The sequence below is a fragment of the Lissotriton helveticus genome, chromosome 4_1 (genome assembly GCF_964261635.1).
Source record: "Lissotriton helveticus chromosome 4_1, aLisHel1.1, whole genome shotgun sequence".
NCBI lineage: Eukaryota > Metazoa > Chordata > Amphibia > Caudata > Salamandridae > Lissotriton > Lissotriton helveticus.
In genome coordinates this window covers 411,382,080-411,409,747 of record NC_136063.1, presented here as the reverse complement: position 1 = coordinate 411,409,747, position 27,668 = coordinate 411,382,080, and the positions used below count along the sequence as shown (strand labels likewise).

At 43.8% G+C, this 27,668-nt stretch overlaps 1 protein-coding gene across 1 annotated transcript in view; it reads right to left on the bottom strand.

Annotated features, from left to right (window-relative positions):
• Positions 1 to 1,884: 1,884 nt before the first annotated feature.
• Positions 1,885 to 27,668, bottom strand: part of YWHAZ (tyrosine 3-monooxygenase/tryptophan 5-monooxygenase activation protein zeta) — a 57,216-nt gene continuing 31,432 nt past the window's right edge. The window contains exons 4-6 of the mRNA XM_078686945.1: positions 6,686 to 6,849; positions 6,507 to 6,602; positions 1,885 to 2,946 (exon numbers count right to left, since the gene is read on the bottom strand). Of these exons, the coding sequence (XP_078543071.1) occupies positions 2,878 to 2,946; positions 6,507 to 6,602; positions 6,686 to 6,849 (329 nt within the window). The 3' untranslated portion in view covers positions 1,885 to 2,877. The remainder of the gene's footprint in view (positions 2,947 to 6,506; positions 6,603 to 6,685; positions 6,850 to 27,668) is intronic.

Below are 27,668 nucleotides of genomic sequence, written 5' to 3'. Positions count from 1 at the left end.
GGAGTTCAGAGGGTGGAGGTAGAGCCTTTATGAATGACTGACCCTCTGCTCGCTCATGGGACAGCCTACCTTCAGATAGCGCCTCATGCTGTCTTCACAGCTCCTCTTTTCCACAAAGCCGAATTTTCTCCATGTCCTTCAGGGTACGTCTGGAAAATGTCAGTGTTGACATCGGATAATTGGGAAGGTAAAGTATACAAAGATAATGGGTATCTGAAGTTAACTATTTTCTAACACAGGTAAGCCATTTGGCAAATAAAGATGGCATTTTACTTTCATTCAAACCAAATTTTCCTTTCGGGATATGACCAGAAAATACTCTAGACATCTAAAGAAGCCAAGTGAAGATATTTAGATCATCAGGAAAAAACAACAAAAGTCTGAGCTCAGTGCTCCAAGAGCCTATCACCAGGAGCCAGAAAACAGAACAGAGGTAACTTTAAACTGCTGGGCATAATGGGATACTGGGGGGCTGGAGCCCATAAAGATGCAGTGTCAGTTTTCGTACTAGACTAGCTGGAGCATATATGTCTATTCGACCATATTAATTCTTCACCATTTCCTTTGCAAAAGGTTTGTGGATGAGATTTAAAGATAATCTAGTTTAAAGTCTTTAATTTTAAAAATGTGAAATCAAAAACAAAAAATAACTTCAATTGGCCAAGATAAGACTATTTTATAAGCTGCAGAAATTGTAAAGTTAAAGCTCAAAACTTAGCCTTCCTGAAGTACGGCAAAGATGAATGGTCAAGATACATATTTTGGAGAACTGCTCTGGGATTCCTCTTCCTCAGTGGAGATGCCTTGAAGAAGAATCAATACTTTGTGCTTTCAACTCCAGTATGGCTTTTGTGGAACAGATGTTTAAGAACAAACTATTAAGTGCACTACTATACTTAGTTGTGCATTTTTAAGACTGTGCTGGTAATGGTCTCCGTGCTTACTTTTTTTGTGTTTTTAAATAAGACTCTCGTCGCCAAGTCTTGGAACGACCTTCCACCGCATCTCCGAACTTCATCCTCTCTCCTGGAATTCAGAAGGGCACTCGAGACCAGTCTTTTTGACGCATCCCACCTTCAGCAGCAGTATCCCAGCACCTGTATATTCCTCGAAGGTGATTAGCCACACTATACAAATCCCTGTTGATTGATTTTTGTATGCAAGGCCCACAGCCCGATGGCGAAGGGCAATTTGTTTTCAACATTTTACAATTTTAAAAGTAGAGGATACAATGGTGGGCATATCACATTAACCATGCACCAGTTTTTACAATTTGAAAATGTTCAACTATGTAAATGAGTTGGTAAATATTTTTAGTGCGAGGATCAAAGTGTTTTAAGGTAATTCTGCATGCGCCATGGCTGGCCAAGAACTAGTTCTGCTAGGCACCCACCTCCAACACCAACAAGATTTCCTCCAGCTCAGAGCTGCACGAAAAAAAGTAATGAAAGACTATCATTGGGGTATTCCAGGAAACGGGGGACTTTCTGCAGCAGCTCCTTTTAGGAGACAACTTTGCTGTTATACAGAAGTTATTTTTTAACGGTTGAACAACATTCTTGGGGACTCAAGGAAGTGGTTTTTAGTTTTTTCTTTTTCACTAAAGCAGTTAGGGGATTTTTATGGTAATTTCGACCATACGGTTTTAGTACTGTTAAAACACCAAAGAAGGTGCGTCACTTTAAGCTGCGGCTACTAGAGACTAAGCTAAGGATTCCTCACTGAAGCCTGCTTTACCTAAAATCCACTGAATTATTAACTTAGTGGGAGTTTGTTCTGCCTTCCACATCAGTTCATAATCCAGATCCTCGATATTTATGCAGCTATGAATGGACTCTATTTGGAGCCATGTATCACAAAACTAGGTTGGAAATAATTGGAAAGTCCATTCATAAAACTTTTATTCCACTTACATCAACTTATTACACATGTTCTTTAACAATTATGCTTGGATTGTTCATGAAAATTTCATAAGACATTAAACAAAGCTAGCCATCATCTCAAGTTATTTCCCTGTTAACTATTTTTCACAGCCACATGCATGTTAGGCAAGTATCAAAAAATCACAAAAGCAAAAAAAAAAAAAAAAAAATACAATAAAAAAATAAAAAAGTTAAATACATGGTTTTTAATTTACCGCTGTGCTTGATATTCAATGAAATTGGGGATATCAAGCTATTCATTTTACTGCATTTTCACTTTTACATTTGTTCTTAGGTTGTGGCAACCATTTAAATACAAATAAAATGAGTATAGCAAAATAATGAGAGCAAACAGCAGGAAACTTTACAGATAATGGAATGTGAACCGTTTTTGCCTTTCATAGCTGGCGGGTTACTCAAAAGTTGGCCAATTGTATGACATTCAGTAAAAATATAGGTGTAGACGTGTAAAATGTGGGCACTGTAGATTCACATGCTTGCCATGTACTATGCATTTGGCATAATTTACCTCCAATGTCATGTGTTTAGTCCTAGAGCACCCACTCTAGTCTATGCCTATGGCTGCAACTGTACATCCCTTTGTTCTTCCATTATACAGACCAATAGGCAGGTTTTTTTTTGCTTGACAATTCAGTTTAAGAATAGCTTTGTGGAAAGCCACAAAACACTATGCCAAACATTTAAAATGTTTTTAAAAAGCCACATTTGCCTTATTGGCCATTTCCAATGGAAAAGAACTCATTAAACGCCCCAAATGTGAACTGGCTCTACTCCCCTATTAAACACAAAACCACAAGGGAAATATAGAAATCCAAATAGAAGTAACATAAACCTGTCAAAAAATCGTAAACAAAAACTATTTGTGGGACAGTATGGATGACAAACGGTCTATTGGGTAAATATTATAATGAGGCAGACAAAAATGGAAGGCTGGTTAATTCTCCCCTCCCTCTCCTGCTTCAGCTTCATCTCCTTGAGTATCTTGAGTGTCCGATGTCCACAACTAAGAAAAGAAAAATGTGGCAAATTAGTTAAAATTGCAGTTTTATATACGTATAAATACTTACCATTTGAGAAAGCATTACCATCTTAACCAAAATTATGCACTCCACAGGGCATGCCCAACAAAACTTTAACAGATTTAATTCTGAATTCGGATTCTCATGGGTATATTTTGTCAGGCTTGTCTGTATTTAGCCAAATTGTATTTTTTTGCTCACTGTACTATATTAAGCCATATTAATTGTATTTGTTACAAAAGTGGAATGGTTCAATTAATCTCAGTCACTTGTAATTACATAGGCCACATTCTAACCCCCTGTTTCGTCCATGATGCCAATTGAGATAGGCCAGTCATATACTAATAAGATTTGGTCCTGCTTCAACAGGAGCAGTAGGTCTAGCCCCAAATGACAGGCCATGCCCCCTTCAGTTGGAAATACAAGCAGCCCCAATACCTGGGTGCACCTAGAGTCCAGTGTCCCAGATGAACCCCAAATAGGCAGAAACCAATCTGGAGTGGTGTTCGGTCTACCCATAAAACCATCAAAACTGAAATACAAAGACACACACTTCAGCTATGTAAGGCTTCATCAAGAAACCTGGCCTTAATTGCTCTGCTTTTCAGATTGCACAGCTACTGGCCAGACAATCGAATGACAATAGACGAAAAGCTCGGTTTTTAAAGTTAAAAAATAAATGTAGCCAGCAAAATGTAGCAGTCTGTGTAGGTTTTCGAAAGCAGAAAATACAGAAAACTGGAGTTTATCCTAATTGCCTATGGTTTATACTTCAGTTGAAAAACTTTGTGGAAAATGTAATTTATCACAAACTTCATTAGCATGTGCAATGAAGAATCAATGCAGTATACTAGCCATCTTGCCAGCCCCGATATCTAAGGATGTGGCAGGGCAAACAAATTTGGTTTAGTGTGAAATGGCTGACTGAACTTGGACCTGTTGAGACTTCTGCATCTGTATTCGCCCTAATACCAAATACTGATAACAATCACTTACCACTGCCGAAGTTCATTCCAGAGAGTAATTATCGTATTGATACTATTTGTGGGGACATTTCAGGTTCCGAGATAAAATTTAAACTAAAAAAAACCAAACATTAGGAATGCCTACCTAACAGACTGCTTGACCACAGATAGTGGATAGCAGATTTAAGTCACAACCCCTGGCGAGGCGTTGAACCACTTTTTCGGCAAGTAGGTAGACGACATTTCATTATTACAGCTGTACAAGTAAACTTCACTAAGGAATGAACGTGAGATGCAGGCCTTCACTTTACAGGAACCTGTCAGTCAAGTCTTTCCAAGATAGGCGGTCCCTTAGAACAATTCCTAAATTATTCTTTGTGCGATTTTTTCCATTCCAACTTAACCAAACAATTGAGCTACCAGTCGTCTCTACTCAACCAAATTATGTTGCAGAAAGGGTCCTCCACACCGTAGAAGTGGGAAGAGCACAAATGTACTACATCAATAGAAACTAAAAATTTTTACCCCCCCCCACACACACACATAAAAAAAGAAAAATCTGCCATTTTACGCTTTTGGTAAATGACCTCATAAAAGACCAAATATTAAAAGCTGCCATAGGTAGAGGGATCAGTAAATAGAGCCAGACATGCTACCTTAAAGCCAAAAGGGTCCATCCCACTCTCCTCTTGGCCACACATTACTAAAAGAAAGGGGTTAACCATAACTTTTTTAGGAAATATTTCCATAGCTGACATATGTAAAGCAGCTACATGGTCAAACACTTTCCAAAATATTACTGTGTGTATACACAGCTCAATTCTAAATACCTCCATGTAATTTACACTGACTTTGTGACAGTCCCCAACCTTTATTAGACCACTATAATTATATTTTTGCCCTCAAGTTCTGCCCTTAAGTTGCAAAAGCTGTGTTGGCAAATCTGTTAAGGATTACAATAATTTTGAAACCATCAGGAAGATCTTTACACTTAAATACACTTAACACAACTGTTAACTTTGAAGCATTTTTGTTGTTGTAGGATCCAGGGTTTGGAGCAGAGCTGACACTTAAGACTACTTTTTTTGACTGTCTACTTGATATCCACAACAGAAGCGGAAACTGGAGTTTGCATCAGGAGAATGGTGGCCTCTGTTTGGCTGAAAAAACATTGAGTCACCTGCTGGGGGGTACGAAACTTATTTCCCATACTGATGCTTAAAGGTTTGGAACTTTCAATAATAAAATGACAGGCGTGCAAAGCACGCCCAAAGACTGCACCATCAAAGTTTCTGGCGTAGAATGAGTGGATAGAAATCAGATCCACGGTTGCTGGCCTACGCTTAGGTGCCACATGCCTAGCCACTCCTGTATTGGAGCCGTTTACAAAAATTGCCAAAAATGGGTCTGTCAAGAGTTTCTACGAAAGAAAAATGAGGCTCCACTACCTGCGTATCCGATAGTATTGCTTAATGAATTAAACTCCTGCTCCTCCCAAAGCCCAAGCCCCAAAATAGATAAAAAATAGACAAATCCATGTCTACGTCTCCAGATCCTCAACCTTGGTATGAGGAAAAACAGAAGCTGCATCACTGGTGCTTATACCATATATACGATCCATAACATCAACAGGGGAACCTCTCAGATCTTTAGTTAAGGCATCTTGCGCCACTTGGTGCCAGTGAGGACATTGTTGACAAATGTTTGTGTATGGATTCATGGCACCTAGGATGTGCACATAACGTCACAAGATGGAGTAGCCATCAGAAAGGAGTCTGACCACCCTTGCTCGCTATTGGCCAAAATAAACATCAAATGCTGTACAAATCAATAAGCCAATGGAAAGCATGTTACTCATCAACTTCTATGCATCATGTTCTTGACAATAAACTAGCAACTGGGTTTTGGGTGAAAGGAACACATGCAAAGAACCCATAGGTATCCCCCTTGCTAAAGTTATGAATCCTGGTTTTTCAAGGCATTTGTTTACTCAGTAGGATCCGCTGGAGCTGCAGATAAAGACTCCATGCCCCTCTGTCTCAAACTAAATTTCCTGACGGCACTTCAGAGAAGAACTATACACAGTACAGAATGATCCTTCTATGCACATTTTTTTTAATGGATATGGCAAATGAAAGCATGGCTGGAAGAGTCTGTCAAAGAGGGGACCAACATCCAAAGGGCAAAGCGCCAAGTGAACAAAACGGTTAAAAGGTTTATTTTAAAAAACAATACGAGAAATAACGCCAAACGAACAGTCTTGTATTTAGAGATCCTCATTCCAGGGCAGAAACAAACCTCCTAGACATTGAAGAGTACTGGAGCAGCCTGCTTTCTTAAAGTTATAGCAGTGCTCCCCATCTGATCCAATTACCTTCAACTAGCTTTTTTTTTTTAATTCTAGTTGGATTAATTAAAGACAAAAAAGTGTGCTTTCAAATAGCCACTTCTTAAAACATTCCTATACAGTCTTCAAATAAGTGTTATGCGAAAGATTCGGTTTATGAATTCAATCCTTATAGTGGTGGAAAAAATATGACATCTAGACATGGATTTCATATTAAAGATGACAAACTCACCGTTAAGTTGTCTCTCAGTAATTGCATTATTAATGTGCTGTCTTTGTACGACTCTTCACTTAATGTATCAAGTTCAGCAATGGCTTCATCAAAAGCCTGAAGAAAAAGCAGACGGACAGCTTATAGTACATGCAATTAAAATAGGTGCATGAGAAAAGAAAAAACAATCAAATACTTACAGTTTTTGCAAGAGTACATGCTTTTTCTGGACTGTTTTGAATCTCGTAGTAAAACACCGAAAAATTCAGGGCCAGTCCCAGTCTGATGGGGTGTGTTGGTTGCATGTCTTTTTTGCTGATGTCGAAGGCCTCTTGATATGCTTGCTGCGATTTGTTCACAATAGCTAGCAAAGGGAAAACAAGAAAGTCCTGTTAAGCTGATTATCAAAACCTACTATTGATACATAACAGAATTAAGTTAACACTACATCACAAAGCTTCAATGTAAAAAGACTAATTCAGGGGTAAAAGCATGGTGGGGTCTTTCGCTGCGTCACATTCTATATTTACATTTTATAAATAAATCAAAAGTGGTTCGAAGGAAAAATTACTTGTGATCCTAATTCTGCATCATAGATATCTTCACTGAATTCAAACCCATGAACAGCTCCACCCATGGACAGGATCCCAGAAGAAAATAAAGTTACTTACCTGTAACTGTAGTTCTCCGGTATTGGAATCTCATTGATTCACATGATTGAATCATTCCGTGTCGTCGAGATGGAAGTCCCTGGTACATCAAAATAGCAATGCAAAGCTAACAAACCAAACTAGACCTAGGACAATTTCAGTTTTGTAACTGCTCTATTGTTTTGTAAGAACAAAAGTCAATCCTGAACCAATCTGGACCACTCATCCTCAAACACTGCTGAATGAACCGTAGCCCTCAGGTTTTACAGCACACGTGCAAAAGATACACCTGCAAAAATCCAGAGGAGAGCATCTCAGGGGAGGAGGGTGCATCACATGTGAATCTATTAAAGACTACAATACTGGAGAACTACAGTTACAGGTAACGTATTTTCTTACTCCAGTATTGGAACGGTCATAGATTCACATGCTTGAATCAGAGTAGCTAGTAATTACCAAATTGTCTTGCATCTTTCCAAGTGTCAAATCGATAGTCAACATTTAGATGAGCCGATATACCTTAAATCTCTTAACATTGACATTCAGAAACATTTGTACAATTTAAAACATAAGAAATCATAAGATTAGAAGATAAAATAAATAAATCTCTATATATCTCTATATCAAAATAATGTGCGCAGTCTTACGGTAGTAAGGGTGAAGGAGGGAGCTCACTGTCATTGAAAAAGGTTACTCAGCACTGCCTGGCCTACTGCTGCATCATTGTGAGATGTGGCATCCAAGCAGTAATCTCTGGTAAAGGTGTGGGTACTCTTCCAGATCGCAGCTCTGCAGATGTCCTGCATAAGTGCTCCGGCATAAAGCAGTAAACGTAGAGATCGTCCTTGTAGGGTGAGCACGCACTTGTGCCCGCAGAGTTTTTCCTGCAAAATGATGGCAATATTGTATTGCACTCGAGGTCCAACCTGTAATCCCCTTTTGGATAGAGGAAAGCCCTTTCAGGGAGCACTGAAGGACATGAAGAGTTGGGTTGATTGGTGAAAGGCTTTGGTTCCGCAGCAGTTTGTTTTTGATGGTTTTGAGGATAAGAGGCTCGTTCAAATAAAAGTCCAACGGAACTTTGGGTATAAACTTGGGGTTATAGTACAAAGGACTACTGTGATCCCTAAAAATTGCAGAAATGGTTCCTGAATAGGCAGAGCCTGAATTTCACTAAATCTCCTGGCAGAGCCGGAATTTCACTAAATCTCCCGGCCGACGTAAACACCAGAAGGGCAACTTTCCATAAAAGGAACTTGAACGTGCGAGAGCTGCTTGGTTTATTGTGGTGTCCAACATCACTCCTAAGAAGGTGATGCTAGGGGAATGGGCGCAAGGTTGATTTCCTCTTGTTTAGAGTAAGCTCAGCAGAAAGTCTTGTACATGACTGGATGACTGGACTGCTGACTGATTGTGCTGGTGCTTTCATTAGCCAGTCGTCCTGGTAAGTAAACACTTAATGCATTGTTTCCTTAGGAAGGCTGGTACTGGAGCCAAGCATTTGATGAATATTCTTGGAGCTAAGTTCAGAAGTAACAATGGCCTATAGTGTGACCATGCAAAAGGACTTATTTGAGCTAGGCATGGAGTCCTTAAATCCAGGATTAAACGCCATGGTCTTAAATGTTTCCTTACCAAAAAGAAACGGGAATAGAACCCTTTCCCTCTCGGACTTTGGCACTGGTTCTATTGCTCCATTTCAGAGCATTGCAAGAATCTCCAAACACAGGTGATGCATTTGTTTTACTTCTTGTCGACCTGGGGGGAGTAGAATGTGGGATATGAAGGAACTCTAAAGTATGGCCGAATTGTATCAGGTTGAGGACCCACTGGTCTGTTATTTTTTGCCATTGATGGTGATAAAAGAAATTTGCCAAGGAAATCTGTGGATGAGTTGGGAAAGAGATAGCCGGGGCCTGAAACTAGTCATTGAGAGGCATCTTTTCCTTGATGTGATACCCTCAGAGGGAGAGCAGATCTTGAATAGGTCCCAGATAGTGGTTGCCACTGAACATACTGCAGTAGATATGGATGGGAAGGGGTAGTGTAGGAGGGATACCTAAACTGCTGATATCCACCTCTGTAGGAAGGCCCCTTCCTTCTTGCTCCCCTAAAGGGTACCTTTCTGTATTGAAGCGTCAGTGTCTCTTTATATCCTGCAGTGCATCGATGTGCTTTACAAACAACGCTTCTCTGTCTAATGGGAGGTCAAGAATATTGTTCTGTACTTCTGGCCTAAACAAAGTGGCTCTGAGAAATCCATGACTGTGCAACACTATTGCACCTCCCAGCCATCTGAATGCTGTAGTGGTGATATTACTCGCACAAGCCATCACCTTCGCAGATGCTCTCCTTCCTAGGAAATTGTCTTCGCCTCCATTCTACTATCTTTCAGAAGTTGATACACATACACAGCTAGAGCACACCACTACTGTCGATCATATCGACCTAGAACAGCAAGAGCATTGGCTGCTCTGCCTACCAGAGCAGACATTGAAGAAAATAAATAAATAAAACAAAACACTTACCAGAGTTATCCAGGCACCTGCCTTTATCTGGAGGTGTGGTAAAAGGTGCAGAAGGGTTCATCAGTAGTTCCTGGATCTTGAGGGACATACAGTGGTGATTTCCGAAGTGGCTCAGACTGTAAATCTCGAACCCTCTTGGGGAAGATGGGATAGATCGTGGCCAATGTATACTGTTCGGGAGGCGCAGATACAAGTGGAAATCTTTTCCTACAGTCCACCAACATGAATTGCAGGTCTGTTAGCAGCAATAATGGCATGCAGCAATAATGGCATGCAGCCTACCTCCGCCTGCTAGTCACAATGGTATTCCTGCTGCGGAATATAATACTGATGCTCCCCACACTCTTCGTTCAAATAATCTTTCTGGCACTTAACGTGCAATTGCGATGGGCTATTTGCATAACCAAGAGGACAGTCATCCTCATGTTCCTCAGAATCTTGCTCTTCCAAATAATGAGATGGCAAAAGGTGTAACATTGCTGGGTGAGGTAACTTCTGGTATAATCTGCCTCGTCTAGGTTTCTCTTTTCTGGTGTTGAGACGATCTGGTCACTGGTAATGCCCACGACACTGTTGGTGTAGAGGATATCGGCGGCAATGCAGAAACCGTAATAGATGCAGTTGATGTCTTCATAGTTGCTGCTAGTTCGGATGTAGTCATAGTTACCCCAGTCATCATTGACTAAGTCAATCTACTAGACGGCAAAGAACCTGAAGTTTTCATTGACGACGGAGCAATCGGCACTGGTATCGATGACTGTACGGGCACTTGCCTTCAGCTTTGAAGTCGAAGACTGGCAGGCCTCCATACTATACAGTGAGTGCTTCATCAACGATGGACTCTTCCGTCACCGGTTTCTCTTTGGGAGGCACAGAGGAAGGTTTCTTGAAAGAGTGTTCTAGAGGGCGAAAGGTCCAGATTGGTTCAGAATTGACTTGGTCTTATTTACAAAATAAAGAGGAGTTAAAAAAACTGAAATGGGCCTAAGCCTTGTATTAGCTTTGCATTGTTATTTTCATGTACCAGGGACTCCCATCTCGACTACGGGAATGATTCAAGCATATGAATCTATAAAAGTTGCAATAATGGAGTAACACATGCCAGAATTAAATTTGAGAAAGGAAGGGTCATTGTTTGGAAATTAAATTAGGATACCCCTGATGTATAAATAAGATAGACACCTTTCCTTCTGCATCCCACTATCTTCAGAGATAGTCCAACCCCAGACTAATAGTAAGCCCAAACTCCAGTGGCTTGAGTAAGGGTATGGAGCAGTCAATGCTCCTCTGTTCCTCACCTCATCCTCCCCTAATGGAATGGGCTTCAGAGACTACCTGTTTATTTAAGTTTTATATAGCGCTGGCTAGACCCGAAGGTATCAGAGCGCTTTACATAAGGTTCCACATAATTGCATCAGTTACAAATTACAAAAAAAAACACCATAAAAAACATTTAAAAAACAGAGGGTAAGTAACTATGCAAGTCAGGAAACCGTGCATGTAGATGACCATAATTCAGAAACAGATTAGATTTACTGAGGTATCTTCTAATATCCGTTGTGCATTAGATTTCTCTGCCAGTAATACCGGTGTCCATAACATCACTAGCAAAAATGGTCTAATTGGCGTAACAATAAGATTACAAACAAGAAGGTTGAATTAGCCCTCATGACTAAATGAAAAATCATGCAAGTTTTGAGCGGATTAAGCACAAATCTAATTTACCGTATGGACGGAAGTGATACCCATTTGAACAAAAAGCATTCAGCACCTCCCACCCAAAAAAAATAAAAATACACCAACAATAACGGTCAACATAGGGACAGTTGCGTAGGATTCTCGATCCTTGCTAAGAAATACTTTATAACCGGAACAGTGGCTGAATTTAATTGTAGGCAGTAACTGCAGCCAAATGTCCTCTGATGAGAACTAAGGTAAGGAAGTAGTGACTTGTGTTAAAAGGAATTTGGATAAAAACCTCACTTAAAAAAAAGGTATATGCTTCTTTGTTTTGTTACTTGTGCTTCTTTAGGAAATGTCTACCAGGGGTTTCGGAAGTCTCAAACTTTCATAATGAACGTATTTGGGGCACTTTGTAATCACGTTCAAGGCTGTTAGAGATAGAAAACATGGTCCTGAAAATTGGACAGAAAGGATGGCTTGCACAGAAACCTTATGAGTTTTTTTTTTTTTTTTTACTCAAGGCAAACCACCACCATTGACCATCCCGAAGCAACTTCATTAGGGTTGCTGTATCAGTGGAATTGGAGGGGAAGGACCTGAAAAGAATATAGACCATTTAATAAACAATCATTGGCAACGCCAATAGGTCTCGCCTTTGGGACCTTATAAGTGTTTAGCTATGCAACAGTTGTTGCACCAAGGATATTGTGCTGCATAACTAAATACTTATAAAGTCCCAAAAGCTAGACCTATTGGCTATGACAATGATGGTTAGGTTTGTGCTCAGACAGCTTTAACCACCTGCTGGCAAGCCTTACTGCTTTCAAAACCGAGGGCTCTGGGTCAGCCTGTTGCTCATGATTGGACTGCTTCCAACGTAACCCTCACTATCCATGTGTATGCTCCGCTAGAAGCATTTCCCTCTGTGCTCTGACTGGTTGGCTTTGGTCCTACCCAAGCTGAATTAGTTTGAACTCAGCAAAATGTTCTTCTACAAAATCACCATAAGCCATGATTCACTTTGCTACCAACCTACGATACTGCACTGCCAACAGACAAGCAAATGTCTAGGAACCAGACAGCCAAACCTCTTTAAAGTCACAAAATAAACCAAAACTTGCAAAGCCATCCAAATTCAAGAGGGAAGAATCACAAACCTACATAGAAGCACTGTGTGAGATCGCTCAATCACAGACAAATGAAGTAGTCTGCAAACTAGTTACCACCAGAAGTTCTACTGGATGAGAGTAAGCAAAGCATGGCAGACTAAATCAAGTCTCTGAAAAACCGATGATCGGCACATAACAAAAACTAAACAAAAAAGTGAACTTAAAACATCAGGATAGCACTGCCACAACGACAGTAAAACCGCACTCCCCTGCAAAGACTGAGGGCAGGATAGAAGAATAACTGGACAGATGAAAATCCGTACACTACAGGAACACAAATCTGCTGCCAGTGAAGATTAACGTGTGAAGTTTTAAAGCACTGGAATGTTTATATGACCCTCAGATGACAGCGGGACGTGACGCAGATTACAGCGGCATCTGAGAGACAATAAGGGAGACGGAGATCAAAGAGGTGGGGACAAAAGAAGGCAATCATATCGCCTCAATCCATGACAAATCAGAAATATGTCCAAAGTCAGACAAACCAAACCACTCCTGCATGAGGGGCATGATAGATGAACTGCACAGACTTAGAGGCTTGAAAGAGTCCATCACTGGGAAGGTTTTTACTTTCGGTGGGTGGACTGCCCTTTTCGTTTAGCCAGAGATGCAATATTTAGCAGCGGGTGCAAATCCAACACAATGCAGGCTGCAAATAATTTATAACTGCATGTTACTAGGACTGAAAGATGGGCAGAAAAAAATCAGAGCATTACAGTAGAAAAATAAATGGCGGTGGTAAGTTTTAGCACGCACTTATAGACCTTCAATTTCATTACGCATTTGCAACTAAAAATTCACTTCCTGGAGTAAAAGCAGCCTTCTGTCCAGCCCTGCTCTTCCCAGCGTCTATTGTCCTCAAATCAACAATCCCCTTAATAGCCTTCCTTGCAGTGAGCAACCGCAGATTCCCTGCAGAGTTAGAATATCATATTTTCCACACTCAAAGAGAAGGGGTTTACAAAAAAGTGCTTTTAAGACAGTCTAGGGTGCATATGATCCAGTATGTTTTTCAGTAGCAGAGAAATGCTAGAGAGGGCTCGAGTCACAAGTTCACATCAGAACAAGCCCGCGAGTGGTGCACGGGCCACAGCGAGCGATCAGTTTTCAATTATCACGCACACATCTGTGCACGATTATTGAAAACAGATGTGGCCTGTGCAGGTAACAGCAAGCAATAGGCTGTGGGCGGAGCAAAGAAGGAACATGCACCCGCCTTTGCCCAATTGCTTTTTCTTTCTTAGAAAGACGCACGCAAAGCCCAATAGTCTAGGAGAAAAAAACCAAAGAACACGCACAAGCGTGTGGTGAGCTTGGTGGGCTTTCTGAAACCTATAACTAGAAAGTCGAGCAAGCAATGCATGCGCGCTGCTCTAGGCTCGACTTAAAAAGGGTATTTGCAACAATAATGGCTTACAGGACCGTGACAAAATATTAGTATTTTGAGTTAGGAGGTTGCAAACAGGTTTATTAGTGGAAGACCCCATTCAGCTCTTGGTGCAGACTTTCAGAAGGTAATAGTGATGTATATTCTTCTATCAAGTCTCCCAGTGCCGGGTTATATGTACAGGTCCGTTTATGTAATGTCAGTAGATATGCAGGCAGCACGCTGCCACATCTCCATTATGGGCAAAACGATCAGACCAAAGGCCGGAAAGGTCGCAAGTGCCAGGTAACCTGGTCTGAGTACACCCACCATGAGACAGTGAAAAATAAAACCTTCCAAAATAAAGACATTTGATGCATGGACTAGAAAACGGTCCCCCTAACAGCTATATTTGGCACCTTGTAAGATGCTGGCGTGTACTACCATCTGGGACTGGCCTATAGTAGTTAGTTTCTAGTTGCACAGAATGCTTATAAAGGAGTGGTCTTTGAGACAAACCGTAAAGCCTTTATTCCTCCTGCTGTCAAAAACAGCAACTTTGGGGTGAAGATGGTCTTTGAGGTCCTGGAGCGGTCAGTGGGTAGTGTTTTAAGTTAAGAAAATATCACTAGGCGCTGGACCTTTACAAGCTGTAGATGTCCAAGGAGAGGACAACTCTGTACTCTTAAACACCTTTCTGTCACATGCCAGACGAGGAATTAGACGGTGTGCTAGGAGAACAAAAAAGGCTCAGGGAAGTGAATACAATGCCTCTTCACTAATCTTGGTGTAGGTACACCAATCATGGTATGGAAGAAAATTTACGTCATTTAGATTTCTGGGTGCCAGTTTCCATCAGAGTTCACACTGGGGGCATTTTTTGAATGGCGTACTTTCAATGAGCTGTACGCCCAGCGGTGTCGGCGCGCAAAAGCTGCACCCGAACCCAATGGCGGAGAAAAACAATTTATGGATGGAGTCGATGCCCATGCGCACTATCGTCCAAGGGAGGAGTCACCTAACTCGGGACTACAAATACTTCTTCCAAGACAAGAAGGTGCAACCATCCGAGCCCAATACCAGATTGTTATCTAATGCAAAGTGTGTGATTTGCAGCTCATATGCCTCGAACACAGCAGTTTCTAATCTTGGTTTCCTTAAATTTCAGTCAGGAACTTGAAGTCTCCAATATATACTTTTTAAATGTGGTGACCGGATAGGTCTGCTCTAGACTAAAATTCTGTAAAATTACAAACGTACCAAGGGGGCTGGTGCTGTTGACTAGTGCTGGATAAAATACTTCTAGATTCGAGCGGCAATTGCTATCCCCATCACAGAAGATGCTGCTTTTATTGCTTAACCTGTACCAGTTCAACCTTTGTAGACTCAGGTGGGTCAAGACCCTCATCCAGTTCAACAAAAAGACAGAACGCCACAAGCTGCAACCATTTTAGAGGGCAAAGGTAGGAGACACTGACCATTATCTACCTGAGGTACCCGAGCAGAACACCAGAGAGAAAAACTGACATGCAATCGTCACATCAGACTGGAAAATGGTGAGGGATAGTGAATGCAAAAAGATAATGTAATTCATGCAATTGCACAGTACCAGCCATAGTTCCTAATTGACAAGTATGATGTTCTAGAAAATAGGCCAAGAGGAAATAGTATCAATTTCAGAAACCATAAAGAGAACAAAATAGGAGACACCTTCGACACTTAATAGCTCTCTTGGTTGGGCATGGACACCCTCAAGATAGCCTTCACACTAAGTTCTGACAATTTTTATGTGTTAGTCTGGTCAAGGTGTGGGCTACCCACAAAATAAATTAGATTTTTTTCTATATGGAGTGAGGCCAGTTTCTACTTACTGCTTAGGCACCAATACCACTAGCAAATTGCACAGCAGAGACCTTTTAGCTCATTGTGGAGGATTGGTTAAATAGATTTTAGGCATGTCAATTTGTGTGTGGGGCCGGGGGGGGGAGAAAAGAGGCAATGGGTGTTTGGTTACACAAAACAAGGCAAATTCAAGCTATCACAGTATGTGTATGTTCTCAGTCCCAAAAGACAAGTTTTAGCTAAATTCAATTACAGGTTCTCAATTGTGTTTTTATTAAAGACTAATGATACCAAATATAGTACTGGTCTTTACCCACAATTAATCCAGCAGTGGTTGCAATTGGAGTAAACAAGACCGCACTCATCGCTGCCGCCATCCGTTACCTCCGATACAGGGGCGCAATCACAGCCCTCATCCTACTGGACCTCTTGGCCACCTTACACACTGTCTTCCACCGCTACGTTATCACGAGATTCCACGACCCCAGCATCTGACAAGGCACTGGACTGGATCCACTCCTTCCTGACTGGACGAACACAGAGTCAGACTACCCCGTGCCTCTCAGAAATTACAGAGATGAGCTGTAGAGTGTCCCAGGGCTCCTTCCTGAGCCCAGCTTTTGTCAACGCCTATATGGCCCCCTGTCGCAGCCATAGTCAGGAGCCAGGGTCCAACAGTCTCCTACGCAGACAACATGCAGCTGATCATCTCCATCACCAACGAACCCACAGTTGCCAAAATCAGCTATCAACAGAATTAAGGCAGTCACTACCTGATGAAAGACAGCTGCCTTAAGCTCATCTCTGACAAGACCCAAGTACTCACCACGAGATGACTCCTAGTGACCCACTGCACTTGGAAACCCTCCCACCCCTATGGACCATGCACACAACCTCGGTATCATACTGGACTCCACGCTCACAATGAACTGCCAAATCAAGGTGGTATCCTCATCCTTCCACTCGCTCCCCGGGCTTCGTAAGACATTCAGATGGTTACCCACAGAATCCAGAAAGACTGTCACCCATGCACTCCTCACCAGTAGACTACTACAGCACTTCACTCAATGCCAGGTTCACCCAGAAACAGCTCAGGGAAATATAGAACGTCCAAAACGCTGCAGCCAGATTGGTCCTAGACATCCCATCTACAGCCACACGACAAGTTCAACAACTCCACTGGCTCACAATCAGTAAGAGAATCACCTTCAAGCTCCTCAAACAGCGCCTTCAAGGCTCTCCCTGACACAGGGCCAGAATATCTGAGCCACTGCCTCGCATTCCACACACCCGCCAGACAACTCCACCCAACTAGCCCCAGCCTCCGTCCCATTGAGTCAAAGGACCAAAGGAAGATCCTTCTCCCTCGCCGCCAAAACTAGGAACACTCTACCCCCACCTCAGACCCAATTCAAGAAGGCCCTCAAGACCTGGCTCTTACATGGAACCTCCACACTCAGACGAATTAGCAGCCCCCTTTGCGCCTTGAAATTCTCACGGGTGAGTAGAAGCACTATACAACCCCCCCAACTGTTCAATCTTTATAGACACCAGACCACAGTTTTCAGTGCAGGGGGTAAGAGATCAGAGAGGAGTTAGGAAAATAACTGGCATTCACTTTAACAAATCACGGAGGGGGGGGAGCTACGCTTGCAACCAAGATGGCCGCGTAAGCTCCCGGCTCCGCTGACCTCCGCCAGCAGCTCGTATATCCGGATATGGATCCTGAATTCACACCGGACCCCCGTGTTCATGAGAAGTTCCTGAATCTAAAGGTGCAATCCCGAGATTTCCACCTTCTCGAATTATGAAGATACTCAGTGTTCTCTTTCTCGGCCTAACCCCAGAATGGAAGCCGGGGTCTCGATTTCGGACCCATCCGGGTTGGAGTTGAACAACATCGGCCGCGGGACTTGGGCTTCGTCCGGTCTCCCGAAGTGGGGCGGATTCTGATCGTTTTGGATGGCGACACTGATCGGTTGAATCAGAGGATACAGTAGCATGTCGCGCTGGTTGCTGTGGTCGGGGGTCCGTCGCCCGGAGACTCTGCTAGCCACCCAGGGTCGACGGGCTTGGGCCCTCGATTGCGGCGAAGGTGTCGATATTGAGACTGAGAGCGCCCATCGTTATTGGCTTTACATGTGCCTGTTACCCCGGAGTAGTCGACCTCCGGGGTTCGAGTCCTGCTCTATCGCTTCGTGAGAGGGGATGGAGCGGGCGGACGGTGCGCCATCACTGCAGGCTGTAATGGCCGCCATTGGGGCGCTCCACTCGCAGTTCCCCGCCGCCATCCAGAGGATGATTGTAACAGTGAAAGATATCTGCTTGAGACCGGACTACGACCCTTCGGTATGTTTTCAGCAAGCCGTGGTGCCTGCGGTGCAGGGGGTGCTAGAGACTGAGGACCCCGTTTGGAAACCGGATTTGATGTGTTTTGTCGGTTCCCAGATAACAGCTCGCGAGCCTCTGACTACAGTCTGCTTATCCGGCTCAATCCCGATGCCGCCTATGATAGACAGGACAGTTTTAGACGCCGTAATAAGTTTCTCAGTGACTGTTGGAGTGCTTTATTATCCTTTTCCTCCTTGGTTCAACCATGTTCTTGGGCCTCATTTTAGGTGGACAGCTATCCTCGTTTGATTTGTGGACACCGAGAACTATTATCCTGGTTTCGATCCTACTGCACTGACCTGGACTTTTCTGAGCGCTTTGATTCTTCCATTGAGATGGCGGAACGGGTGGGAAGGGTTCGCACGAAAACCCGTAGTGGCCAGGGTTGAACTAGACTGACTGGGTTTCATAACATATCTTGATTCGATAAGGGAATTGCACCTATAATGATGTGGGGGTCGGGTGGTTTTTGCTAACTCCCCCGTTTGGTTTATAACTATAGCTTCATACTGTCTTGATTAGGTTTCGGGGTGGTCGCTTCTGGCGGGGGGTAAGTGAGACCGGGGGCATGTTTGATTTCTCCTCCTCCGCTATTTTCCTTCTTGTAGGGTTAGTTCTTGGGCAACAGGCACGCTGCTAGTGGGGTTAGGTCGTAGCCATTGCAGGGGTGCAGGGTGGGGGATTGTTTTTTAGGTCTCGCCTTTTCCATTCCGAAGGAATGGGAAATGGAGAGAATTCAAGTGCTCAAAATCCTTGTGAAACCAAGGGTTTTTTCGTGCGGTTTTCTTCGAGTTCACGTGAATCACATGACCAAACAAGCACGTGCATCGGCCTCCCTCCTAATTGCATTTTTTCACGGCAGCACAGCACATCAAAGGGCTTCTCCCAGCGTGCGCTCTGCGGCTTCTCCTCCCCTAATTATTCATGGCTGGCCGGCCCTACTTTCAGTTTCCCGGACGCTCTTGTTTATTGCATCTTCTCGCTCTTTTTTCTCTCACTCTGTTTTTTTTACCCTTTATTTACTCTCTCTATCCCCTTATTTCTCTTTCTCTCTTTCATTCCCCTTCATTGACTCTGTTCCCTTGATTATTTCTCCTCTTGCTCTCTCTTCTCAGGCCATCTGTTTTTCTCCTCTAAGCAGGCTCACTCCCCGCCCCCTGCTTCACGGACGGACTTGTTTAACTGTAGGAAGTACCGGGGGTGCTTGTATTTCTAGGCTTCTACCGAAAACCGTAGAGGTATAGAAGAAATGAGTTTAGGAATACTAGTACTGGATAACTTAAAGACCTCGAAAACTTGGGGGTAGTGTAGTTGCTCCTTCCTTACTTTAGTGCCAGCCAACAGGGACATACAATAATGTTTAGTGTGCATGCATGAAATACGTTTGTAAGTTCATTAGAAGCACTAAGTAATGACGTGTAGTAGCCTCAACAGACGGAACGCGGATTCACTTTAGTGCCGGTCACAACCTTTTCGCCTGGTATCAAGGTAAATACTCTTCGTGTCGTAATGTTTTACTTTCGAGTTATAGTCTAGACGTGCAGCAAGAATAATTACATTCAAATGTTGTTTAAACTGTTTTATCAGCATGACATTATCTGCTTCAACTCAGTGCTTAAGACATTTTAAAGAAGGACGTAGCTAAAGACATGAGGTATCCAACATGAGCGGCATATGTAATGAAGGAGTGGCTCAAACCACGAACTAACAAGCATTGGCATAGCCAATAGGTCTCATTTTTGGGACATTATAAGTATTTAGTTATGGAGCACAATATCCTTGGTGCAACAACAACTGTTGCATGGCTAAACACTTAAAAGGTCCCAAATGCGAGACCTATTGGCTATGCCAATGCTTGTTTCTTATTTTGTTCTATGGCCTTTTTCTTTCTTTCCTTTTACGAGAGGTGGGTTGTTTATCCTAAACTGATTCTCTCATTCATGTGGGTGTCTACGCCGGCCTTAATTATTCTGTATTTTGAGTGGATGGGTCTTGCAGACGGAAGTCAAACTGGGTTGTTTAGCACATTATTTATCCTTCTTTATATGCTTACATACGTTCACGTCATAGATTCATGTGTATTTGTTTATTTGCATTGCCGTATTCGCCCATCGCCTACTGTACTGTATCTTAAAGTATGACGCCCTATTTCTGTAATGCCCCCTCTTGTTTTCTTCAATAAAAAAACTTTTAAAAAAATCACAAAGGAGGGACTGAGGGATTTTTAGACCGGTCCAGCATACATGCCCCAACAATAATGAAGATACAAAAAGGTATGCTGCTCCTAATTTTGCGACAAGACGAAACTGGTTGTGTGTGGCCATGAAGTGTAGCAGGATGAGGATTCCTCCTCATGGAATAAAGGGCCTTCACACAAGAGGCATGGTGTCATGCTTTATTATATGGGCTGCTCCTCAACAGGTCTGCGCTGCAATACCCGACTGGCTCACTATGAGGGGCTCTTTGAAGGAGATTTTTTATTCCAAATGCCATTTGGAGCCATGGGTGTGAGGGGGCCTAATCAGTGTAGATTAAGGTGTATAACCTGAAAAAAAAGTATTAAAACAGGTTAGGGAGTACCAGCGAAAACTATTTTAATCAATGAGTCCCCCACCCTGATTGAAACAAAGGCGCATGTCTGAGATTATGTCTCAGGTAGGGCGCTCTATTGTGCGGTCAACATGTTTCTCGCCTGGTAGTTAATCTGGTGCAGATTCTTCAGGACCTAATAAAATTAAATCTATCTACACCGATCCCGGCAGAAGAGGTTAGGTCGGCTGGCCTTTGGCAGATTTTGAAAAACCACATAAGGAAATTCCGAGAAATACTGTGAGAAAGTACCATCTTTCTTGCACTGGTATGCCCCCACTTTTTCTGAACTGCTGATGTGCTTTGACTGAGTGTGCCCTGGGACCCTGCCAACCAGGTACCCAGGGCCTGTGTTCCTTCCCTAAAAGCGGTGTTGAAACTAAAACCCAAATGGCATCTCTGGCCACCTGTCGGCCCCTAGTAAATGGTACCCTAGGTACCAAAGGCATGGTGACCAGAAGACTCCTGAGGATTGCAGCACTTCTTGTGCCACCCTCAGGGGCCCCGTACCCAGACACCCACACACTGCCTTTGCAGGTAGAGTGTCTAGGTACAGAGCTAAACCAAGAGTCGACATGGCATACAACCCTGTGTGCCATGCCCACAGTACCAACTGCCCTGGCATACTTCAGTCACCCCTCTAGCTGGGTGCCCTATGCCAGAGGTGTGGGCACAGGTGCATGAGCCCTGTGCCCCTAGAGTACCCAGGGCCATTCCTGGGCACTGTAAGTGCAGTGATGCCATTAAGAGTATATGGTGCTGGGAGGTTGTCATTACGAACTTCACAGCACCATAATGGCTACACTGAAGTCTGACAAGTTTGGTACCAAACTTCTCAGCACATTAAACATGCACTGATGCCAGTGTGGGATTTAATGTAAAATTCACCTGAGGGCATCTTAGAGATGCCCTCTGAAAACCTAACCTACAATCCACGTCTGGGCTGAATGGCTGCAAGGCTGCCACACAGCAAACATGTTGCTGGACCCCTGGGTGGAGAGCACCCCGCTCTCCTGGGCCTGCAACAATGCACATCCTGGGCGAGGTGCTAGGTCTCCTCCCCCAGGATGGGCAGGGGGAAGCTTCAAAGGCATGCTGCCTCTGAGCTTCTCCAGACCATTTGATGTACCCAGCAACAGGCCACCACCAGTCCTGACCCCCCCCCACTCCGGCGGGAAGACTGGCGGGAAAAAACTACTTCAGTAAGGGGGGTGTGCCAGCCTGTGCCAACCCCACCCCTCAGGTGGGGGAGACTAGGTGAAGCACGACCCTGGGCTCAGGCCATCTTGAAGATGGGGAGTCCTGCCCAATCCCAGCTAGGCTCCTGCCCCCCTCCCATAGGAGAGGAGCAGGCTAGGGGGTGTACCCACCCCAGGATAGGGACCTATTGGTCCCTGCCCATGCCCTACCTGTAACGCCCTAAATTCAGTACTTAGGGGCTCCCTGAACCTTCCTTCCTCAGATCCCGATACCAAAAGAAGAAAGATCAAGAAGAATACCCGCCGCACAGCTGCTAACAGGACGACAACAACTGATTTGTCCCCAGCCCTGCCGGCCTGTTGATCCTGGAACCTGCTCCTGCCTAAATCTCAGCGACCCCTGCGGACAGCAACAGTGGGACACCCAGAGGACCTGCCTGCCTTGACCCTCTTAAAGAATGGGAGTCCCATCAGCAGAGGCTCCGCTGCAACAACCCCCTGGTGCCAGCCAGGAAGCTCCGGACCAGTCCACTCTGCACCCGCCGAGCCCGGTCCGTGCCAGAGTGATCCAAGACCACGAGGACGTCCCCCCGGCGACTGGGACCCGAAGTCCAGTGCCCAAAGACCCTCCGACGAACCAGACGATGCCTGCAGACTCAGAACCAGGGCCACCCCCCAACCGTGACCAGCTGAGAGTAAGCTTTTCCGACACCCAAAGACACCCCTGCACCCGGCGCCCTACAGCCCCCTGTGCCTTCCTTTGGGGTTCCTACCTGTGCTCCAAGATCCCAACTTACCCCTAGACGTGCTAGTCCCCATGGAGTCTCCACCCCGAGCCTGCAGCCTTCGTTCCCTTTTGACCTTTTCCATTGGATAACATTGAGCGCACGACGGCTCAAAAGCACCCTGCACCCAGCCGCCCAAGTACCGCTAGCTGTGCCTCCTTTGTCCGATCCTGCTTACCCCTGTGCCCTGAGCAAGTGACCAGGAGCCCAGCTCCCACAGCCGCGTGGCCTGCTAGCCAGCAGCCACCAACCGGAGGCCCCCCCGTACCCCATTGGATAACATTGGGCCTAACTACCTCTGCACCCGGCCGCCCCAGCGCCGCTGAGGGTTAACCAACTGTACCTACCGGACCCCGAGTCTATGCCCAGAAGCACAACTTCACCAGTTGAGTATTAGCCAGGAAACCGGTAACTCACTTACCTGCCATTGAACAATATTGACTGGTTTGACTCGAAAAATCTTCGAAGTGTCTACTTTTGAAAACTTGAAATATTCATATAAAATCATCCGCATACCAAATTCCAAAATACTCACCTGTGATCAGGAGAGGATCCAGTACTGTACCTTGTAGCCCAGTGCTGAAACGCAAAAGTAATCCCTAGCGGGTTTACTAGCAACTTGTATTTTCTCCGTAGGAATCCATGGTCTGCTTTTCTGTGAAATTTCTTCCAAGTGTCTACTTTTGAAAACTAGAAATATTCTTTAAAATCATACGAAATACTGAAACGTAATTACTTACCCGTTTTGAGTTGAGACCCCAGTACTGGCCCCAGGAGACCAGTACTGGATTACAAAAGTAACAAGATCGTACTTCAGCTGCAACCTGAATTTTCTCCCACTGGATAAGATTGCCAGATTTATGTTGAAAAGTTTCTAAGTGTGAACTTTTAAAATAGCTTTTTATTCCTGAAAAATCACAATACCTAAAACGTTTTTGCTAATAACTGTTTCCAGCCTAGACCCCAGGACTGAACCTAGGTGCCAGTCCTGGAATTACCAAAGTAATCTACAAAGCAATCACCTGTGTTTTTATAAGATAATCCATTGAGCTCAATGCTAAAATTGTGTGTAGAATTGTGTTGCCTACTGCAACCCCTGTACCTATTGTCTTTACAAAGTGTATTGCCTTTCTGCAAAGTACTCATCTGAGACCTCTCATATTGAGAACAGTATATTTCTGATGCCTGTTGGTTCTAGAAATAAAACTATCTTTTGATATAAAAAAAATTGGCCTGGTGTTCAGTCTTTGAGTGTGTGAAACCTTTTGCTGACTGTACAACAAATGCTTTACACTGTCCTCTGGTACTGCCTTACTGCTCGACCAAGCTACCACTTGAGTGTAAGGTCACACCTGGTTTTAACCTCTGTTATACCTCTGGGGTTTGTGGACTCTATACCCACTGTACCTTACTCTGGTCCAGTATATATAGAGCCACTTTCTCACAGATACCTGCCAGGTATCGAAGTAGACAGAGAAACCCAACTAGGGTTGGTCATATGCTATCAGGTACTATACATAGCATGTGTTCTATTGGTTTAAAAAAGGCTAGATAACACCATGCAACCACCCACGTGCAGATAGATTTGAGTAGGTCCTGACAAATTGCCACCAGATTGATTAACTACAAGGCGAGAAACATTTTGACCGCACAATAGAGCGCCCTACCCGAGACAATCTCAGACATGCGCCTTTGTTTCTTTTAATCAGGGTGGGAGACCCATTGATTAAAATTGTTTTAGCTGGTACTCCCTGACGGTTTTAATACTTTTTTCAAGTTATACACCATCACTGATTAGGCCCCTCACCCCACAGCACAAAACGGCATTTGGAATAAAATATCTCTGCCATAGAGCCCCTCATAGCGAGCCAGCCAGGTATTGCAGCGCCGACCTGCCGAGGAGCAGCCCATATGATGAAGCATGACACCATGCCGGATGTGTGGGGGCCCTATATTCCAAGAGTAGGAATCCTCACCCTCCTACACTTTATGACCACACAACCAGTTTCCTCTTGTCTCAAAATTACGAACAGCATAACTTTTGTATCTTCATTCACTTCAACAAGACATGTGAGATTTTAGAAGTCAAAGCCCCTGCTCGCAAAACTCATTTAGACTATACTTTTAGGACCTATGGTACACTTGATAACTACACCCAGCTCACAGATATCATGAGGATAATGTGGGCAACCCTACTTGCCACGCATTTCAAACTAGAACAGTAAATGTGCTTGGTACTCAAATTTAGTCAGAAGGGAGCTGGGTTCAAAGGGGAAACGGAGAAGGCGAGGGCCTGCAAATAATTCGTCCAACAACTTCAAATAAAGGATAGATCTTTGAATACCATGGGTCATTTACAATACTTGTTCTCGTAGTGTGGCACGCGGAGCGACTGACAAATTGCTGCATGTTTCACACTGTCTTGTTTACAATTAATTACAGTAAATCCCAGGACTGGATAGTTTTCTGCACGTTTCTATAAAACTCTTTTTCAAGTTGACCAGATAAGTTAATATCGCTTAGGAAAATGGGATCACTGCCACCATAAGGGGATATAGGCCTCACACGGACACCTAAAACTGGGAAAACCCAGAATATGCTTCTTCCATGCAAATAGCCTTGGTTCAGATGTCAATAGCTTTCCTAAAACGGTCAAAAGTTTCTGAAAACCTTTTGTTGTTCATGAACAGAAGGAGGGGTTTAAGAAAGAAAAGGGGGGGTGAGAAATAGGACCTTCGATAGGTTGCAGACTTCATTAAATAGGAACGTAGCCCTTTTCGCAGATGCAGAAAAGGCATTCAATTTTACGAGAAGGGATTTCCGTATTGCCGTAATTGGAGGCAGGCATAGGTTCAAAAGGGATTGGAAAAGTGTTAACCACTTGGATGCTAAGGCAATTGGAGCTTCTTCAAGTAATTTCCATTGAAATGAATGGGCACTCCATGACGAGTTACCCTTGTCATTAGCATCCAAGTCTGGAAAAAGGCCAACAGGCTTTTCACCACGGAGAAGAACACTATGTTCACTGCCCACTCCCGCCAGTGGAGCCTGTGGCCATTATCATTCAGCCACATGCAGAAAGGAGATTCCCCACGGGACAGAGGAGTCTCAGATGTGCATTTATACATATGTATTGCTAACATTATCAGACCCCGTATGATCTATTACAGCAGCTCTTCATGAACTAGACAAATTCTAAAGGATCTCCGGTTTCAAAATAAACACACAAATCAAGGTCTATCAAATTATAGTGTAGCATGGGTAAAACCGATGAGCTCACTACAGGGATGAATGCGGTGAACTGGACAAACTGAAGACAGCCTGGGATTTTGTGCGATGCAAGTCTCACGCAGTTTGGAACAATGCAACAACAACGAAAATCGTACCCAGGCTGCATAACTGGACATTGCATTCCCATACCACAGACGGAAAACCAGACTATTCAGCTTGGAGTAAAAATATGCAAGTAGAAAATAAAAATCCTGCCAGGACATAGGATGGGACAGTCTGGCATGCACGGGAAAACGTACTAGTCAGTACAGGTAACTTAACGGACAGCCAGAGAAAACAAGCATTTGCAATGCAAAAGGTCTCACATTTGTGAGAGTTTAAGCTATTGTATTGTAAATGCCAATGCCTTTTATTGATCGGATTTGCTAATTAACACATAAAAAGGCATAGTCATTTACAATGCCAATAGCTCAAACGGTTGTAAATGCGACACCTATTCAAAGAAGCGGCCGCCATTGTCCTGGCTGCTCAGAAAGTAAAAGCATGGCGCGCCAAATGTTGCAGGAAAGCATTGTCATGCCTGCAGTAGGAGAAACTCATTAAAGAAATTAGTGCTTAGAGTAAAATAGACGTACCTTGTAACAACCAAAGTAAAAGGGCCGGCCCTCATGGGAGGTTACAAATGAAGACAGGGGGACTAACAAGCCTATGAATGAATCAGAAGCCAGCATTTACGAAGGACAATGACCCAAGCCAATAACATGGGCGGGGAGTGGGTGGGGCTTCTATTCCATACTCCAATACAGAATGCGGCAGAGCAGCACATGTGCGGCTCAGGCTCGACCTAAAAGTTGATGGCTATGTACTGAGGGGTTGTGGATTCTTATGGGAGACCGCAAAAATGGAGACGCATCGCTCAGAGGCTGCACTTCTATTTAGGCGCCCGTTTACACCAAGCCTGGGATGCCTTTATTACCCAAGACTAGTTCCGCCATAAGTGCCGATGCCACATAGCAAACCCATTCTAAGAGGTTATTGCTGCCATATACCTCTGTAGTTAGAGGGGCTACCGCTGGAATGCTGAACACACCCAGCCACCACCACAAATACATCCACAGTGAGAAGGTAAAAGTGAGGACTAAAGTGGAACAAGAGAACTCAGTATGAACTTAAGACTTTACCTAAGTGAATTACAATTGGTGAAAGCTATTTGAATTGATTTTATGCATCTAGCCAGCTGGGTACTTTTGAGTGAACTGTATCTTAACCTCAACACCTACGCCTGTGCTATACACGGGGGGAGGGTACACAAGAAAGAATAGAAAGGGGGGTAGTACATCACTGCATATTGTAATTAAGATAACCCTTGTAAATGAGAACCCTATTGAAAAGTGTAGTATTTCATTTTTCTGAGAGAGTAAAGAACTGAAAAATAAGCAGCGGGCTAGATAATACCCTATGTCCGTTGGCAGACTAGGAGTTCTGAGCTGTTTCCTATACTACCTCAACCTATTACTGCTATTTGGATGCCTCGGACTGCTCGCCCCTGATAGCCAAGAGTGATGTGTGGAATTGGTGTACCTGACCCAGCTTGTAGAGCCACAGCAGGAAAGGCCACAAGACACCAGTGGCAATCAACCTGAACCACCATGGTTGTTCTACACCCTTCCCCCACCACCTGCAGTTGTGACACTTTCTTGAGCCATTATCCCTCTTGCTTGATGTTAGTGGAGATACACTGGTAAAATGC